This window comes from Lissotriton vulgaris, chromosome 3_1, assembly GCF_964263255.1.
Source record: "Lissotriton vulgaris chromosome 3_1, aLisVul1.2, whole genome shotgun sequence".
In the NCBI taxonomy this organism is placed as follows: domain Eukaryota; kingdom Metazoa; phylum Chordata; class Amphibia; order Caudata; family Salamandridae; genus Lissotriton; species Lissotriton vulgaris.
This window is the reverse complement of record NC_141689.1, coordinates 2,131,536,769-2,131,556,847: the sequence shown is the minus strand read 5'-3', so window position 1 is coordinate 2,131,556,847 and position 20,079 is coordinate 2,131,536,769. Positions and strand designations below refer to the sequence as shown.

Below are 20,079 nucleotides of genomic sequence, written 5' to 3'. Positions count from 1 at the left end.
GCAAACGAGCAGACTAGTGCTCGGAACATCCCGCCCTCGCAGCTACAAAAGGAAGTAGGAATTCACAAGCACAGACTGATTGAGTGCTTTGTGGTGTCCTGAGGCGGAAAGCCGGGACTGTGTGAATTGCATGTATTGTGGAACTGTTTGCTTGAATATTCACCCACATTACATCGTTTTTAAAATATTGTAATTTCGCCGATTTTTAATTAGTTTTCACTCGTGTTGTACCTGACATTTGATTCCTAAACTAGTAAGGGACCCCCGTTACCCTCCAGCTGTAAACGCCGACCCAGTAGCAGAGTTATTCACTACCTGGGGACCGCGTTTTAGGATCCGCCATCTTGGGTGAGGGAGACAGCAAACGAGCAGACTAGTGCTCGGAACATCCCGCCCTCGCAGCTACAAAATGGGACCACCCTCCAAGGAGCGCAGCGGATGGGCGCAGCGGGCGCGCCTAAGGCGCGCCGAAGGTAAGCCAAAGGTAGGCCCGTCTGTGCCCGTCCGTGCACAGACCGGGCATAGGGCTGGAAACGCTGTCAGCACTAGACCCTTCATTACATACAGCAGTCAGGAGCTTTTGGCTATCGGTAGATCTGCCACGACCTGCGGCTGTAAACTTGACATGACGACACTAAAAGGCACAATAAATTGCGGTCAATGCCATATAGTGTTCTACCCGAAGCAGATTGCTGCTTCTGCAAATAATGCTGTTCTAAAAGGGGCACTGATCAATGCTAGATCCCTATCTAAACACGCACTCGACATATATGATACCATTGTAGAAGAAAATCTTGACTGCCTGTTCGTCACAGAGACGTGGCTAAAATCATGGTCTACGCCAGACATAGTGCAAGCACTCCCCTTGGGATATCAGATCCAAAGAATGGACAGGGAGGAGACGCGGGGGGGTGGAATAGCAATAATATATAGAGACTCCTACAACTGCACCACAGCGAAACTTCAAGAGCTTAAGGACGCGGAAGGGATGTGCTTTTTACTTAAACTCACAGACTCTTTTACCTTTGCTGGTGCTTTAATCTATCGCCCCCCAGGTCCCTGCAAAAGCTTTCTAGAAAGCATAGGAGAGGCACTGAGCCCCCTGGCTACGCGCTTCTCTAATTTCACTGTATTAGGAGATATCAATATCCATCTTGACTCACCTATGGATACCTCAGCAATCACTTTTAGGGATACCATGGACGTATTGGGCCTGACTACATGCGTCACACAGCCCACACATGAGGCGGGGCATACGATTGACTGCATATCAACTAACCTGCAAGACATCCAAATCAAATCCCATAAAATCCTAACCTGGACAGATCATACATTAATACCATTTGTACTACCATTTAAAATACTAAGAAATAATAAACTCGCAGGGAAAACTGTACACAGCAGTCAATTAGAATGGAAAGATGCCATGAAAAATCCAGAACTGCTTAACATAGCAAAAGAACACGAACCTTCATGGTCAGGACAGCCTGAAGATGATAATGACAACTTCAGGAAATGGATGTCAGACTTGAAAGCAACAGCAGCCCCGACCAACCGTAAACCTAGACCAACGGCTAAAAAACAATCAGCACCATGGTTTAACCCCATGTTAAAAATAAAACAAGGAGAGGTTCGTAGAGCCGAACGCAGATGGAGGACTAACTACTGTATTGAAGACAGGATTAACTACAAATCCACCAGAAGCGCATATCATGCTCTGATTAAACAAGCCAAAACCAACTTTTACACCTCGGAAGTAGAAAATGCCAGAAACAAACAAAAAACTATTTTTAAAATTGTCAATAGTTTTAATAAACCGAAAATATTGGAACAAGAAATCCCGCCTTCAGAACAACTATGCAATACCATCGCAGACTACTTTGAAAGCAAGGTATCAGCACTCACCAAGGATTTCATCACCACTGAAGTCAGGGTAAATGAGGAAAACGTGAAAAGGGACAGACTGGAAACTTTCATGCCCATTAGCTTGGACGAGACCCATAAGGCTATCTTAGCGGCCAAGTCAGGTTCCCCGTTCGACCCATGTCCTCCCGCACTGCTACATATGATGGTGGAGGTAGCTAACCCTGTGATTAACAGCATTGTGAACTCCTCTTTGACCACAGCAACAGTCCCAGCTGAATGGAAGCTAGCGGCAGTCAAACCACTGCAAAAAAAGCCACTCCCTGATCCTACCACCTTATCCAACTTAAGACCAATATCCCTTCTCCCTATGCTGTGTAAAATCACTGAAGCCTGTGTAAACAAACAGATCACCAAATTCCTGGAAGAAAATGAAGCCTGGCATCCTAATCAATCGGGTTTCAGGGCTCAACACTCCACGGAAACTGCCCTCCTGCTCACCTCAGATACCATCCGCATGGCCCTGGACCAGGGTAAGAAGGCCGTCCTGATTTTATTGGACCTGTCGGCGGCCTTCGACACTGTGTCACACGCCATTCTGATTAACAGACTTGAAACCTCTGGAATTTCTGGCACAGTATTGGAATGGATCAAAAACTTCCTGAGTGACAGGAGACAAGTAGTTACTCTCGGAGAATTTCGCTCCAAGGAAAAATTGATAAAGATGGGCGTACCACAGGGCTCAAGCCTCAGCCCAACGCTGTTTAATGTCTACACCGCCCCTCTAATTAAACTAATATCGTCATTTGGAATTGATGTAGTCGCCTATGCCGACGATACTCAATTGATATTGGTTTTGGACAAAGACACACAGGAATGGGAAGAAAAACTTAAAAGCTGCCTCACGGCAACCTTTGATTGGATGAAAGCCAATCATTTAAAATGCAACACAGGCAAGACAGAAATCGTGCCAATGGGCCCAAATAACAACTTCACGCCCAAAACCTGGTGGCCAGAAAAGGCAGAAATCCCACTGAACACTACCCAATCGGCACGAAACCTAGGGATTACATTTGACAGCAATCTCTCTTTCAAGCAGCAAGCCTTGAAAGTGGCAGGTAACTGCTTTGCCATTATTAAAGGACTCAGGAAGTTTTTCGACCTCCTTCCTTTTGAGGCTAGGAAGACGGTAACAGTCGCTCTGGTGACATCGCGGATAGACTATTGTAATAGTCTATATGCAGGCACTACAAAAACCACCACACATAAACTTCAAATGGTGCAGAATGCCGCAGCTAGGTTAGTCCTTAAATGGCCGAAGAAATCTTCTGCATCATCTGCACTAAATACTCTACATTGGCTCCCAATTAATAAGAGAGTCCTCTTTAAAATACTGATTATCACCTTTAGAGCCACCCATGCTCTGGGACCAAAATACCTACAGCAGAGATTCGCCAGATACCATCCCTCTCGCAATCTCCGTTCATCTAGCTCTAATCTCCTGTCAGTTCCTAGGTTCAAGCTCAGCACGAGAGGTGGCAAATCCCTTCCAGTACTCGGAGCAAAAGCGTGGAACACTCTCCCCCCCGACCTCCGTGCCATAGACAAGGAAAAAGATTTCAGAAAGGGACTGAAAACCTGGATTTTCAAGCTTCAGGACTCCCACGTTAGAGCACTAGTGTAACAGCTGGGTGAGTCCCATCCACTCCCTACCTGCTTCCTTCATCACTGAATCAGTATCTGGCGCCTTGATGCTCCCTGGAGTGAATGCAGCGCGGTACAAATGCTATTTTACATTACATTACTCCTTCCACGGAGCCGTCTTGCTCGAGTGTCTTCAGCAGGTCAGGAAGAGGCTCTGAGTCCTCCTCCGTCCCACTATCGGTAGCCAACAGGAGGCTACCGATACCGGGAGACATCACCCAGACTTGTTGTCCCGGCTCAAACTCGATGGAGGAGGCATGCTGATCATACCATCTCTTCATGTCCTCCTGACTGGCTTCAAGGTTGGCTTTGGCGAGTTCCCTGAATCGCCGGGTCTGGTTGCGGAGGGTCAGAAGATATTTGTATACATCCGGGGGAGTCTTCTTGGGGGCCACCTCCCACCCTTCTTTGACCAGGCTGAGGGGGCCCCGGACGGGGTGCCCATATAGGAGTTCGAATGGACTGAAGCCCAGGGATTTCTGGGGGACTTCTCGGTAGGCGAACAGGAGGCACGGGAGCAGCACATCCCATTGGCGACGTAGGGGTTCCTCTAGGCCCATGATCATCCCCTTGAGGGTGCGGTTAAACCGCTCGACCAGGCCATTTCCTTGCGGGTGGTAGGGGGTCGTGAATTTGTAGGTGACCCCGCACTGTTGCCAGAGAGACTTCATGTATTTAGAGATAAAGTTCGTGCCCCTGTCGCTGACGACTTCCCGGGGGAAGCCCACCCACGAGAAGATTCCCATCAGGTCCCGGCCTACCACTGGCGCCGTCACGGTCCGGAGAGGGATGGCCTCGGGATAGCGGGTGGCGTGGTCCACCAGGACCAGGATGAATCGGTGCTCTTGTGCTGTTCGGGGGTCCAGGGGCCCCACTTTGTCTATTCCCACCCGTTCAAACAGGGTGGTGACGATGGGGAAAGGCTGCAAAGGTGCTTTGAGTTTTCGGCCGCTCTTCCCGCTGGCCTGGCAGGTGGGGCAGGCCCGGCAGTGGTTGGCTATATCACTTCGCATCTTCGGCCAGTAGAAGTGGGTCACCAGACGGCTGTACGTTTTGTCTTGCCCTAGGTGTCCGGCAAGAGGCACATCGTGTGCTAGGTTCAAGAGGAAGTCTCTGAAGCGGAGGGGGACCACCAGCACCCGGCTGGCTCCCAGCTCGGCAATCTTTTGCTCGCTGTAGAGCAGGTCATTGTCCCAATAAATCCAGTGGGCCCCCGATGTGTCTCCTGTGCTCTGGGCGAGGGCTTGCTGCCGGAGTCCCTCAAGGGAGGGACATGATCTCTGTTCCTGTTTGAATTGTTCCTGAGTGGGGCCACCCTCTTGACGCCACTGGGCCCGTTCGGGAATGTCCCGGAGCCGATCGAGTCCTTCTTCGCTGTTTTCCGGAGGACAGGCCCCCAGGGTGGCTCCCTCGTGGACGATCGGGGGAGGAGGTGCTGGCCATTCTGGTTCTTCGGGACTGGGGATGGCGCGGGCGGCCATGGACCGGGTCGTTACGCAGACCCATTCAGGGAGGCCCAGCATCCCCAGGTGTTCTCTTCTCTCGACGGCGGACCAGGGAGAACTTTCGAGGTCGTTCCCCAGGAGGAAGTCCACAGGGGCATCATCGCGGACAGTCACTTTTAGCATTCCGGATACTCCCCCCCACTCGAAGGGGACGCAGGCCATCCGACATAGGCTTTCTGAGTTGTCGGCCGACCGTACGGGGCAAAGGATATTAGGCAAGATCTGGTCCGGGGTCACCAGATGACAGCGGACTGCGGTCACACTGGCCCCGGTGTCGCGGAGGGCTTCAGCCCGGTGCCCATTAATGTTGACCCACTGGCTGTACTTCTGCGTGTTGGCGGGCAGGGTTGCCCGCGGAATCAGGTCTCTTTCCCCTAGGCAGACCAGGGACATGGCGGCGGGTTCCCACTCGGGCTGGTCTGGCTCGTACTCTTCAGTGTCTTCTTGTGTTTGCTCTTCTCCCAGAGCGGCGGCAGCGACCTGGCGGGGCATAGGGCTCTGGTTTTTCGGGCAGTTGGGATCATTGGCGTAGTGGCCGGGTCGCTGGCATCGGTGGCAGGTAACGTTGGCGCGGAAACCTGGTTGCATCGGGAGGCTCCCTCGGCCGGTCGGGGGCGGGGTGTTGCTGGCGGGAGCCACCGGGACGGTGTCTCGGCCCCGACCCTGGCCCCCTCCTCCCCCTCGGGGGCGATGGAGCCCTTGGGCCGCTCTGTTCTGTTCACTGGGCCCGTTTCGGGAAACTCGGGTGCTCTCCCACCGGTCAGCTTCTGCGGCGAGCTGCCGGGGTTCAGTCAATTTACTATCAAGGAGTTGCTGCCGGAGCTCGATGAAGCAGTTATTAGAAAGGTGCTCCCAGACGATAAGGTCAAAGAGTTGTTCGTAAGAGGTCACCTTGCTGCCCTTGATCCACCCTTCGAAGGCTCGGCTAAAGTAGTTCACGTACTCCACCCAAGTCGTACCCGGGATCCGTTTGCAGTCGCGGAACCTCTGGCGGTACATCTCGGGTGTGAGTCCGTATCGAGTGAGGAGAGCGGCCTTCATGTGGTTGTAGGATGTCATCTGATGGTCCGGGAGTTGCAGCAGGGCGTCTCGCCCTTCGTTGACAAACCTCCCCTATAACCCGGCTCCCCAGTCGCTCCGGGGAATCCGGTGGGAGGTCATGGCCACTTCGTAGGCTTTGAACCATTGCTGGAGATCATCGTTCCGGTAATATTCTCTGACGACATCCTTGGGGATGTGGACCTTGGGGTCCGTAGTGACAGGGGGGCTCGGGTGCCCGGGGACCCCGAGATCTTTGTTATGTCTCCGAATCTCTAGTTCCTTCAAGTTGCGCTCATGCTAGTAGGCTAGTTTCTTCTCTCCTAACTCTCTCTGCCTTTGCTTCTCTTCTCGCTCCTCTCGGAGTCGTAAGTGTTCCAAAGTTATCTTTTGTTCCGCCAATTTGAGTTCTCCATCCAAGCGAAGTCGAGCCAGCTCCAATTCGTGGAGCCTGCTTTTCTCCCGTTCTTGGGCCTCCTCTGGTGAGAGACCCGGTCTTCTTTCTTCTGTCGGCGCGGGCCGGTTTCGGGTGTCTCTTGGCTTTGGTTTTGGGGTACGGTCGTACCCGTCTCTGCCCAGGCTTCTAGGGCGTGTTTGAAGTCCTCTTTCGTGCTCAATCCTGTGGTAGCAATGCCTAGTTCTATGCAGAATTGTTTTAATTCTCTGTGGCTGTATTCTTCTAGTTTTTCCATCTGGAATTTTTCCGTTGTTCCGCTCTCTTTTGTTGTCATGGTGGTCGTGTGTCGTGGGGTGAGTCACTCTCTGTACGATTATGCGTTGGCTCGGATCGCGCCGCTGGCCACCAATGTTAGACGGAGACCCGGAGGGTCAGCCGAGCACGGGGGGAGAGGCCTCCGGTGAGGACCGTCTCCAGCAATCGTACAGACTAGTAACTTCCCCCCCACAGATGGACACCACACCAGAATGAGTTCAACACACTTTATATACGAATCTTGAAGCAAGGTGGTACGGTACAGTGGGGTCAGGACACTAGGGTCCTCTCAATTCTAGTCTCTACAGGGGAAAGGGGTAGCGTGACAGTCTTAGTACCGGTTCGGTACAGGTGCGGTAAGAGGGAAGCTCACAATCCTCGAGCTTGAGGATCCGTAGAGATGGGCCGCGCCAGCAGGCTAGGTCGAATGTTCACAGTGAGGAGGGCCGCGGCAGCTCCAGCAGGCTACGATGATGGTTCACAGCGAGAGGGGCCGCAGCAGCGCCAGCAGGCTAGGTCGATGGTTCACAGCAAGAGGGGCCGCGGCAGCGCCAGCAGGCTACGATGATGGTTCACAGCAAGAAGGGCCGCGGCAGCGCCAGCAGGCTACGATGATGGTTCACAGCAAGAAGGGCCGCGGCAGCGCCAGCAGGCTACGATGATGGTTCACAGCAAGAAGGGCCGCGGCAGTGCCAGCAGGCTACGATGAGGGTTCACAGCAAGAAGGGCCGCGGCAGCGCCAGCAGGCTACGATGATGGTTCACAGGAAAGGGCCGCGGCAGCGCCAGCAGGCCGTCAAGGATGAGTTACTCACGGTGTCTCTCGACTCCAAGATACAACTGCCTTCCTGTTCTGGAGCTGCCCCAGTTATAGGTCTGGTGCACTTTGATGTCCGGACCCTCGCACTTGGAGGTCGGGAGGTCCGGGATGAGGGAGTCCAGACACCCAGCAGGGGGGTGGAGCCAGCGCCCGGGGAGGCCGGGGGCGATCGACACCTGGCGGAGGGGAGCCGTTGACACTCCTTCTCCCATTGACCCGCCAAGTGGTCTCTTCACCCCCTGGGAGGATGGTGGTGCCTCGATGTCGGGGCCGGGCCAGGCCCAGGGTTGGGGTCGCGCCGAGGCCACGCGGCCTTGCCAGGTAGTGTCCAAAGATGGCGGCTGGACCAGGGCAGCGGTGCTGACGGGGTGCCCGGGCCAGCCGGTACTGGGGGGTTCGGGCTGGAGCTCTGTTGTAGACGGGTCGTGGGTTGCCCCATCGGGTTGCCGGGATGGTTCTTGTCGGGGATACAGGGAGAGCAGGGGTTCGGTCCCCGCCATGCGGGGAGGGAGCGGGCCTTCCACGAGGCCTGTCCAACAAAAAGTGACAATGTGAAATGACACCTACTATCATGCAGTATGTAAAGCAAACTGCAGCGTTTGTTTATGAAGGCTATCACTCACTATGACAATATTTCTGAACTTAATCGCGCTTAAACTTAAACTAGAGTATGTCCCCTAGGTTGATCATCACTATACTACTGAGCAATTCAACTCACTATGTTTTAGAAACATCCTACAGGAAAGATGACATTTCAATGTTTTCCCACATTTCCCTTGTAGCTGGTCCAGCTTTCCCATCCAATACATCCCCTTTTGCATCAGAATCTTTTTTGGATCCCATTCTGGGTTCGGTCTCCCTTCACCCAATACCAAACATTTTAATTGGTTGATTTTATGGCTTTCTTTATAATACATTTACATCTACAGTGAATCTCATAATATTTGTTAAAATATGATTTTTATGTTCAGTTAATCTAGTCTTTCCTTTGCAATCAGTTTTGCCAAAATATATGGAGCCACACAATCATTAAATAGAGAGAGTTCATTGTGTAACTTGCAGCCTGATTCCCAATTTCGAATGTTCTGCTACTGTATGGGCGCGGCTCAATACTAAATCACCTTTGATTTTGTAATTTTACAATCTTCGCATAGTAGAATAGATATGCTCCGGTCTTCTGTTGTCTGTTTTTCTAATCGTCCATTGTTAAATTGTTTCTTGGTGTTATGACTATTTCCTTGATATTTTTAAATCTTTGATATGCAAACAACGGAATTTTCTCAAAAATACCACTGAAGTCTGATTCATGTGGCAACATGTTCCATTTTCTCATGAGTACTCTCCTGATGTGATGGCTTTGTGTGGAAAATCGCTTACCTTTTAAAGGTGGGACTGTAATTGTGCCTTTATACATGGGAAGTCACTACAGGAATCAGTGTTACTGAACCAGTTTTCCAGCATAATTATCCATTATTTGGTAACTGTACATTTTTCAGACATGTCTTACCAACCAATTTCACCAGATGTAACTGGTGAACTCTTTGGCGGTGAAAGAGTAGTAATTCAGTATTTCCAAACGACTTGTAATTCCTGATTCATCCAGAAACATTGTTTCTAGACACATGAGGATTACACTAGTTTCAGAATAAATGACCTATGTGTAACCATGGGTGGAAAATCCGTTCCGCTCGCGGATTTTGCAGATTTTGGGTAAATTCGCAATCCGCGAGATTCGCGAATCTCCCGCAAAATCCGCAAATCCGCGAGCAGCGGATTTTGCTCGCACTGTTCGCGTGAGTTCGCGCCCCGCGAATAAGTGCAAAATTGCAGAAATACGATCTTAGCAAAACTGAAAGTAACTACTTACCAGGTTTAAAAGTTCAGGCTCATCATTAGTAGCCATTTCCTGTAGTGCTTCCTGAGGGGCCCCTCCAGAGTTCAGTTGCCAGTTGAAACTATTATGTGACCCTGCTCTGAACCTCAGAATAGTTACACATATGCCACAAAGGTCCTGAATTACAGCTAAGGGAGACAAGCAGGAGCCAGGCTGGAAGTTTTCAAATCCATTAATCAGCCCCTAATGCATTATTGTCAGTTGGGGCAGGGCAGGTGTTGTAACTAATTTTGCAACAATGAAAGCACTTAGCAAGTGCAAAAGATCACTAATCAGGAAGCACTAAGGAAGCAGGTGCCAGCTAAAAAAATATTCTGTGACACATTAATCAGCCCCAAATTAATTCAGGTCACTTGAGGCAGGGAAGGTGTGCTTGCGTTGCCACAATAATGTACACTGACTGGACAACCAGAGGGTGCTGTGATGAAACAGAGGGTGGCATGGGTGGGCCAGAGGGTGGCATGAGTAGTCAGAGAGTGGCAGTGGTGACAGAGAGTGGCAGTGATGAAGAAGAGTGTCCCAAACAGGCTGGACACGTAGAAACAACAAGTTCGCGAAACTTGCGACCCGACAGGTAAGTTCGCAATTTGCGACATTGTAAAAAACCCTCGCGAACTGGCAGAAACCCGCGCAAACACAAAAAAAAAATCCGCAAATTCGCGAGAATTCGCGGATTTTGCCGATTGCGAGTTCGCAAATCCGCAAAATTCGCGAACGCGAGATTCGCAAAATTCGCCCATGCTTACCTATGTGGAAACCAATAAAAGTGATATTACTAAGAGTCATGAGTATTACGGTTATCCATAGTGACATTTCTAGTATTTGTATCAGATAAATGTAACACGCAAAACTAAGATATTGGAATTAGAGCAGTTTAACTACAGATGTCACTTCGATGCCAACTGATGCACTAGGGAATGCTTTCTCTATAGCGAAACACACACATAAAAAAAGAAATCAATTAGCGACAGATCTATCCTTGCCAATTACTTTGGAGTCCCTTTGCCCAGTAATTCAAACTGCAAAGGTATTCTTGTGCCCAACAGGTACATTTTCAAATAAGTGAAAAAAACGTGTTGATAGGGACCAACATGTATAGTCATATAGGGTATCAGGAAAGTTGGTAAATGCTTTCAATCTGAATGTTAGCATGTTACAAAATATTTGCAATACTTTGCAAAGTACTTCCAACCTTAAAGCTGGTTTATGTGGCAATATGTTCCAAATTAATCATATTTAAACAGCTATTTTAAAATTCTAATCAGTACTTGCAACTTAAACTAGATTTCTCAGTTGTTGGATTAACGAGGACTTCAAGATATACCTCACTATTTCCTTTTAATTGTAGTAACATGTAGTTTATTTAAATATTAGATTCCGACTTGCAAAAAACACACTTTCACAAACACCTGCATTCATGGTACAGAAAGGAAAAGCGAGTATAATTTATAGATTAGTGCAAGTTCGTAGCATATGATTTATCAAGACTGACCTGCAGAGTAAAAACATGCATTGTAAACAACGTTCTAAGCTATGGCAGTCTACGTGCAACAGATACACATTTGGTGCAGGTTTAAGGTGAAAAAAACTAACCTTTTCCCAGTGGACAATCTCCCAAGCACCGTTCCTCAGTACTAGTAGGAAATAAAAATAACTTAATTAAAATGGTTTGTAGACATTGCCGTAACTCATAGGACTCTAAAAACAAAGTAAAGTTTAGCGGTGCACACCTAAATCTAAATGAAATGCATGTTACAGCAGAAAAGTTAATTATATTCAATGCCAGTTTTGCTCTACATCTCTTGCAAGACACTCCATCTATTTGCCTGTTTTCCAAATTTAGCAATCTCGCCAGCACACCTAATCAAAGCACGTTGTTGACAAGGGATTTCTCCCACCACAATCAATGACCTCAGCACGCCAAATGGCACGTTTATGTTATTAGCCTACCAGGCAGCAGCCGGTAAATGTTGTTCAATACCTCCGGAGGAATTCTTCCCACCCCTCTGTGAGGGCCTAGAATCAAGTGGGAGGAATCATTTGAAAAGGAAGAGCCACATAAGTCACTAGACTACTGCCACTAATGAAAACATTTGTCATCATAATTGTAACAAGGCTAAAAATTGGTGATGGATTAAACCCAGATCAGTTGACTGGGGGTGAGTGTTTGATTGGCTCATACGCTCCGTCCATCACCTCCTTTTGTATCGCTTTGACCGCCCTAAGTTGGCAGGGTATGCTCAGAAGTGAGTCCCTTGCTCACTTGGCCACTGGATTCAAGATAGCCTGGCTGATGAGGATTATGAATCCGAAACCGGTCCCAGGATGCTTGTTTCCGGTCCAGGGAAGACATGGCTTAGCGGTTCGGGCTGGACTGTTCCCATGAGGCACAGGGTCAGACTGATTTGCATATGGCCATGTCTGAACTGGGGTGGCTGAGTGAGCTAAAGAAGGGTGAACGATTAAACCCAGATCAGTTGACTGGGGGTGAGTGTTTGATTGGCTCAAACGCTCCGTCCATCACCCCCTTTTGTATCGCTCTGATAAATATACTGCCATGTAAGGATTTGTTCACACTTAAGCTCACTCCTTTTGATTCCAGAAAAATGTACACTAACGGGGTTATGTAGTTGAGGCACACCCATTACATCCTCAGAGATCCGCTCAATCCGTAAAGACTTGCGTCATGGGAAGCTCCCAGGTACGGTTGGAACAGTTTGCTCTCCAATTGGCACTCTAATTACTGATCCTATACGCAGCCATCTTTTCTAAGGGCTCACTTCCCTTGACTATCAATGCCACCCTTATCTCTACATTACTTGAGCCCCACAAAGACGCAACAGATTTAGCTTTGTATCGCTTAATTTCTATTTTAAATAAGAACTTTCAAATCTTAACTAAATTACACGCCTGTTGCCTACTACCGAAACTACCGGTGGAAATGGATACCCATTCAATTCTCTACCTTTCGGCTCGGGTAAATCCCAGGAAGTGTATATCAGCACCGTGGCCCACAGGTAGAGACACCCGACATGGCACTGTTATTATGCAGCATTGCCATGGAGCCTTCAGTGGACCAGATTTGTCTGCTCTGAGCGATTTGGGGGATTCCAGTACATGGCACCATGCACATAGTTTCCCTATATGCTGACAATCTCCTCTTGTATGTCTGTGACAATGACATTGACATATCGGACATCACAAAGCTTTTCTCTGTGTTTGCCTCCAGATCGGTTCTCAAGGTGAATTGGGCTAACAACGTATATTATAAACCTACTGATCTATGCGATGAAAACCTGGGCAACCTGCAAACACTCCGAACACAAACAACTTTCTGGTCTTCCCTGCCTTTGTTGGCAATTGGGCATGTTATGTTGCCCTGGTGAAAATCGTTGCGTTACCACTTTTCCTTTATTATTTCGCCAACCTTCTCCTCCTCTTTCCAAAGTCTTTCTTTAGGCGCATAGGCTCTTTCTTGGTTATGTAAATTATGGGGGTTGGGACGATGTAGGGTGGCACTTGCTACACTGACATTCCCAGTAAATGCAGGATGGCTGGCTAGCCCATATGATGAGCGTTACTATCTAGCCGCACAGTAGCAGTGGAAAACCCGCTGGCTCCCTGGTCATTCCCTTTATGAAACGCAGCTTTTGCCAGCTGCCTATAAAGATGGTACTTTGAAATATCTCCTGTTACCTTCTGTTTGTTTGCCTCCCAGGGCCACAAACCTCTTCAGATTGGCAAAGGCATGTCTAACTAGGACCAATAAACTAACAGACACATTGAAACCTTTTGTCCCTGCTTTTCTCCTGTTGGGATTAGATTTGCCCATAGGGTGCTTGAAGATGGGACGCATGCAACGGGAATATCTACCTAGGGTGTTCTCTTCATAATGTGAGATAAGGATTAGTTACTTACCTGCAATCCTAGTTCTCTTCCAGGGGTATCCTCATCAAAGTCATAAGCATTAGAATATTCCTGACCATGCACGGGACCCCGGAAACATTATATTATATGTGCCCCACATATATATATCCATATATCTATATATATATATATATATATATATATATATATATATATATATATATATATATATATATATATATATATATATATATATATATATATATATATATATATATATATATATATATATATATATATATATATATATATATATATATATATATATATATATATATATATATGCAATTGCAGCCTAATAAACACCAGAGCTGAATTATGCTTATGCTGTAAAGAATTTCCATAAACCATGAACAAACATGCATTATAAACATGAGAGACAACAACAGTATTGTTTCAGAACTGTTTTAATGCTCAGAAAGCAGTGGAAATTCTCATGAAACACTGAAAGCATAGGAAGCTCCCAGGCTGCATTGCAAAACTACAGTCTAAAAAGACTGAAAAACTAACCTGCATCAACATGCAGCAAACTGACACTGTGCCTTTAAGGCACCCATGACCCCCAGCTTCCCATCATGCCTCAGGGGTGACAGTTAGGTCAGTTGTTCTTTGCGGAGACTGAAAAAACCATGAAAAATTTAGGTTAACCATATCTCCAACTTAAAATAATCCTTTGCGCGGGGAGGCGGGAGGGTTGCTTATGAGGATACCCCTGGAAGAGAACTAGGATTACAGGTAAGTAACTAATCCTTCTCTTCCAGGGGATCCTCATCAATAGTCATAAGCATTAGAATAGAATAGCGAGCCTCACCTCATCTCCCTGCGGGCAAAGGAGTAATGATAAACAGTAATATCAATACTAAGCCTAGAAAAACTAAGTTTGTACAGGCAGCAGGCTACCCAAATAGATTCCTCAAAGAGGCTTGTCCTACTTGAGTACCAGTCCTGGAATCAGATTCAAGACAGTAATGCCTTGTAAAGGTATGAACTGATCTCCAGGTTGCAGCCTTGCAAATCTCAGGCATAGGGACATCGTGTAAGAAAGCTACTGTGGCCGCTTTCCCCCTAGTAGAGTGTGCTTTAGGTGACAAAAGTAATGGCTTGCCCGCCAGCTGATAAGCCAATTTAATACAGGAAACAATCCATCTGGAGATGGATCTCTTGGCAGCTGGAAAGCCTGTTCTCATTGAACCATAGTTGACAAAGAGCTGATCCGTCTTCCTAATACTTTTGGTATTTTCCGAATAAAACTTAAGCACTCTCTTTAGATCTAAAGAGTGCAGAGACCGCTCAGCCGGGGTCGTAGAGTTTGGAAACAAAGATGGAAGAGAAATGGACTGATTAATATGAAAATCAGAGACCACTTTAGGTAAAAAGGATGGATTTGCTCTTAAGACTACTCTGTTATGGTGGAAAACAGTGTAGGGTTCTTTTGTACACAGCGCTTGTATCTCACTTACTCTTCGCGCTGATGTAATTGCCACCAAGAACGCAACCTTCCAAGAGAGGTGTTGCAACGAGGCCTTGTGGATGGGCTCAAAAGGAGGCCCCATCAACTTGGATAGAACCAGGTTCAACTCCCAAGGAGGAGAAGGATTTCGCACAGGGGGATAGACTTTCTTCAACCCCTGAAGGAAATCCTTGACCACTGGAACTTAAAAGAAAGAAAGTTGGCTTGGTGATTTCCTATACGCTACAATGGCTGACAGATGTACTCCAATGGAAGCATACTTCAACCCAGATGTTGCTAAGGAAAGGAGTTATGGTAGAACAACCTCCTCCTGCCCCGTAGTAGGGTCAAGATGACGCTCCCTGCACCACATATAAAACCTTTTCCACTTGAACGCATAAGACGCTGTTGTGGAAGGCCTCTTAGCTTCTTTTAAAATGTGCATATATTCAGGAGGCAGGTTCAGCTGTCCGTACTGCAGGACCTCAGGAGCCATGCTGTCAGGTTCAGTGACGGAAGGTTGGGATGCAGAATCCTCCCGTTCATCTTGCTCAACAAGTCTGGCCTGCAAGGTAGCCGTTTGTGTGGACACGCAGACAGATGAAGAAGGTCCGGGTACCACCACTGCCGTGGCCAGTCCGGAGCTATGAGAATCATCTCCATGTTCGACATGAGGAGCTTGGAAACCACCTTTGGGATCAGCGATAGGGGAGGAAATGCGTAAGCAAATGTCTCTGACCAATCCATCAAGAGAGCATGCCCCTGCGTCCCCGGCCCGTGGAATCTGGACGCGAAGGCGTGGCATTTTTTGTTTTCGTCGTCTGCAAACAAGTTTATAGTTGGACGACCCCAACAACGAAAAAGCTCGTCTACCACCTCGTCGTTTAGCACCCAGTCTGGCTGATCTTCGAAGTGCCTGCTGAGTGTGTCTGCCTTGACGTCCTCCAAACGCCCTGTTGCTTGGTCCCATTGGTCCTCCAGAGCCTGCTGTAAAGGACGCATTCTCAACCTGGCGTTCGGTATGAGAAAGATGCAGGACGCCATGGAACCTAGCAGGGAGGCAACCTGTCGGACTGTTGGGTTTCTCGACTCGAGCAGAACTCTGCATTTCTGCCGCATAGAAAAAAGTCTCTCTTCCGAAGGAAACGCTTTTCCCAATTTTATGTTCAGAACAGAGCCTAGGTAGTGGATGGACTGTGTTGGCTGCTGGACTGACTTCTCCAAGTTGACGTGGAGCCCGAGTTTGTGCAACTGGCGCAGGCAAAGCTGGAAATCGTTCGCTACCTGTACAGGAGATGGACCTTTTATGAGTCAGTCGTCCAGGTACTGATAGATGAAAAGTCCCTTTTTGTGAAGGAAAGCCGCCACCACTGCTATGCATTTGGTGAAGACTCGTGGTGCGGACTTGAACCCGAAGGGCAGCACTTTGTACTGGTAATGCTTGTTGCCGATCACAAACCTCAAGTACTTTCGGTGACGCAGTGCCATCGGAATGTGAAAGTATGCATCTTGCAGATCCACCGAACACATCCAATCCCAGACTTGCAGATGTGGACATATTTGGTGGAGAGCTAGCATGCAGAACTTTTCTTTGACTATGACCTTGTTTAGAAGACGAAGGTCTAGGATGGGTCTGAACTTATCCTCCTGATCTCTTTTGGGAACAAGAAAATATCTGGAGTAGACTCCTTTTCCCCTTTGAGAGGGAGGTACTTCTTCTATGGCTTTTTTTTGCAGAAGAATTTTCACCTCTCTCCGGGCAAGTTCCAACTGGTGGGGGAGAGATTTCTTCAGAGGAATGTTCTTTGGGAGCGCACGGAAACGTAGCGTGTATCCATTGCACAGTATATTCAGCACCCAACGATCTTTTGTGATGCTGACCCACTCTGCCAGATGTTGTGAAGCACTTCCTCCCACTGGAGTGGGCAACGGCGCCAGAGGAAGCCACTGTTCAGGCTTTTCCTCCCCTCGCCTTGTTAGAGGACTGCTAGTGACCTTCTCTACTTCTGCCCGATTTGCCTCCTCAAAATTGGGACTTGCCTTGACTCTTGTTTTGGGACCACTGAGGGGTTTGAACCCTCTCTTGAGTCCCTTTGCCCTTGTTGGTTTTAAAGCGGCGCTTGAACTCCTTTTTCTTCTCTAGACCGACTGCTTTCACAGTGTCCAGCTCGGTCTTCATTCGGCTCATCTCCTCGTCCGCGTGTTCCCCGAAGAGAGAAGTACCAGAAAAAGGAAGGTTTAAGATACGTTGTTGTGCATCGGGCTTGAGACCTGTGAGGCGCAGCCAAGAATACCTCCTGGCACAAACTCCATGAGAATAAGAATGAGCCGCCAGCATTGCGCTGTCCGCCGCTGTGCTAATTATTTGATTAGACACTAGGCAGCCTTCTGTCAGCGTTTCCTCAAAGTCCTTCTGGTCCTCTTTTGGTAGTTTGGACTTGAAATGATCCATGGAATCCCATAGGGCTCTATCATATCTACCTAATAGAGCGGACGCACTGGAGATCTTTTCGGCCCCACAAGTCCTGTGATTTGCTGTCTTTGTCTGGCGGCACTGAGGAAGAGGCAGACACTGCATGAGTCTTCCGAGTCGCCGCTACAATCACAGAGTCTGCTGGAGGGTCGGCCTTCACAAAGACTGGGTCGGAGTCAGCTGGCTTGTATTTTTTCTGTATGCGAGCCGGAACCGCCTTAATAGTCGCTGGAGTTAGAAAAAACACCATTAACAGGATCCATAATACCCGGAACCAAGGGTACTAATGGACGTGAGACAGATTTTTGATGCAACGTTTCAAAAATCACTGTCGTTGCCACTTGGGGGACAGACATTTCAATGTTCAGTTTCTTAGCCCCTCTCTGCAAGACATCTAGATACATGTTGATGTCGTCCACTGGAGAAACTCTGGAGACAGAACTATCTGTCAGTGTGGAAGAATAATTTCTCCTGGAAGATTGGGTTGAGGAAGAAGAAGAAGAAGAAGACGATGGAGTTCTTCGACTCCTGTGATGAGAGCCATGCCTCATTTCACGCAATCTTCTTGGACGCTCTTCTATTCTTGGAGAGCGAGATCTGGCTGGATCTTCCCTTCTGGGAGAACGAGATCTGGCCGGCTCTTCCCTTCTGGGAGAACGAGACCTGGATGGCCTCCTCACAGGCGATCTTTCAACTTGGCGCCTGGGAGGGCTGCGTCTGTCCACTTCTGCCACCAGTCTTTGAAGTGGAGACCTGTGTTCTGGACTAGCGTACTCTCGCATCCGCTTGGCAGCCCCTGAGTCTTGCCAACGATCCAAAGGTTGGTACCATCTTGGGGACAACCTCACCCCCTCTGAAGAAGGATCTGTCCGTCGTAAAGGTGTTTTACTGACCGGACTTATGGACCTTGAGGGTGATTTCGAGGAGCCAGAAGATGAAGAGGAGTGGCGCAAAGCTGATTCAGCCACCATAATCACCGAGTCCCCTGCCGTCCAATCAGCCCTTTTATGTGGCCTCGACGTCGGGTGTTCTGACGTCGAATGCCTCGACGTCGACGAACGCTGGTCTTTCGGCGTCGAACAGCGTTGCACTGCCGACGATGGAACCTCTTCTCTCAACGTTGAAAACCTCTGGGGCGTCGACGGAGCAAGTAATCTCGGCGTCGAATGTCTCGACGGCGAACGATGCGAGGAATGATGGTCCCTCGACGTCGAACGACGATGACCAGCCGACGAGGGAGCTTCCTCTCTCAACGTCGAATGTCTATGCGACGACGGCGGAGGGGTATTGGCCATCCTCGACGCCGAGCGCCGATGAGACGCCCACGAAGATAGTCTCCTCGACGCCGATCGACGTCTGGTTGTCGACGGCGGAGGGATCTTGGGCCTCGACGCCGATCGTCGCCTTGTTGATGACGGCAGCGGGGTCACACTTCGAGCGCCGATCGTCATCTGGATGACGACGGCGGAGGTGTAACGCCCCTCGGCGCCAATCGTCGCCTTGACGATGGCGGAGGAGTGACCTCCCTCAACGCCGATCGTCGCCTGGTTGACGACGGCGGAGGGGATTTCGATAAATGACCCACCGGTAGTTGTTTCTTCAGCGCCGAGACCGACGCTGAAGCTGAAGGACGTGAAGACTTGTCCCTTGAAGGTGTTCTAGCCCTCTTAGAGCCCTTCTTCACCGAGAACTTCCTCTGGATGACCTTTGGGCCAGGCCATAAATGCGATTCCTTTCCCTGTCCTTAAGAGTTCTTTCTGACAGGCGCTCGCAGTGAGGACAGGTCTTTGGGTCATGATGCTCAGGCAAACAAAGTATACAGACATCATGACTGTCTGTTTTGGCCTTCTTGTTGCCACAAGAAGGGCAGTTATCAAAGAGTGAGGGCATTTTGAGAGAAAATGCCTCAAAAAAACTGCCAATAAAGACAGATACTTACTTGACTTGATGTAAAATGTCAAAGTAAGTCAAAAAATCTGTATAATGAAGGAATTTTCTGACAAAAAGCCAGAAAAGAGTGGAGCTGTGTTACCAGGGTCCTTCCTGAAGGAGCCGGAAAGAACAACTGACCTAACTGTCACCCCTGAGGCATGATGGGAAGCTGGGGGTCATGGGTGGCTTAAAGGCACAGTGTCAGTTTGCTGCATGTTGATGCAGGTTAGCTTTTCAGTCTTTTTAGACCATAGTTTTGCAATGCAGCCTGGGAGCTTCCTATGCTTTCAGTGTTTCATGAAAATTTCCACTGCTTTCTGAGCATTAAAACAGTTCTGAAACAATAATGTTGTTGTCTCTCATGTTTATAATGCATGTTTGTTCATGGTTTATGGAAATTCTTTACAGCATAATTCAGCTCTGGTGTCTATTAGGCTGCAATTGCTTATATATACATATATATATACATATATATATATATAAGGTCGGTAACACCCTGAGTAATAGAGTCAGGCCTTTTATGACGGCAAAAAAGCCTTTTTTATCTACAAATGCCCAATTTGCGATTTGGTAACCTGTCACTGAATCACAAATCTGGCTTGCAGTTTTATGGTGTCCCTTCCTAATAGCGACTTGCAGTGGTATGTGTGAATGTTTTGCGACCGACATGCAGTCGCAAAACATTTTCATTTTGCCGCCCACTCAGAGTTGGTGGTGACCCATTTACACCTTTGTAAATGTTGGGTTAAACCTATTTTAAGA

The 20,079-nt window shown here is 48.4% G+C and overlaps 1 protein-coding gene across 1 annotated transcript in view; it reads right to left on the bottom strand.

Annotated features, from left to right (window-relative positions):
• Nucleotides 1–20,079, bottom strand: part of ATP8A1 (ATPase phospholipid transporting 8A1) — a 780,070-nt gene that overhangs the window by 523,533 nt on the left and 236,458 nt on the right. Inside the window, exon 6 of the mRNA XM_086963885.1 lies at nucleotides 11,129–11,169. Within this exon, the coding sequence (XP_086820011.1) occupies nucleotides 11,129–11,169 (41 nt within the window). The remainder of the gene's footprint in view (nucleotides 1–11,128; nucleotides 11,170–20,079) is intronic.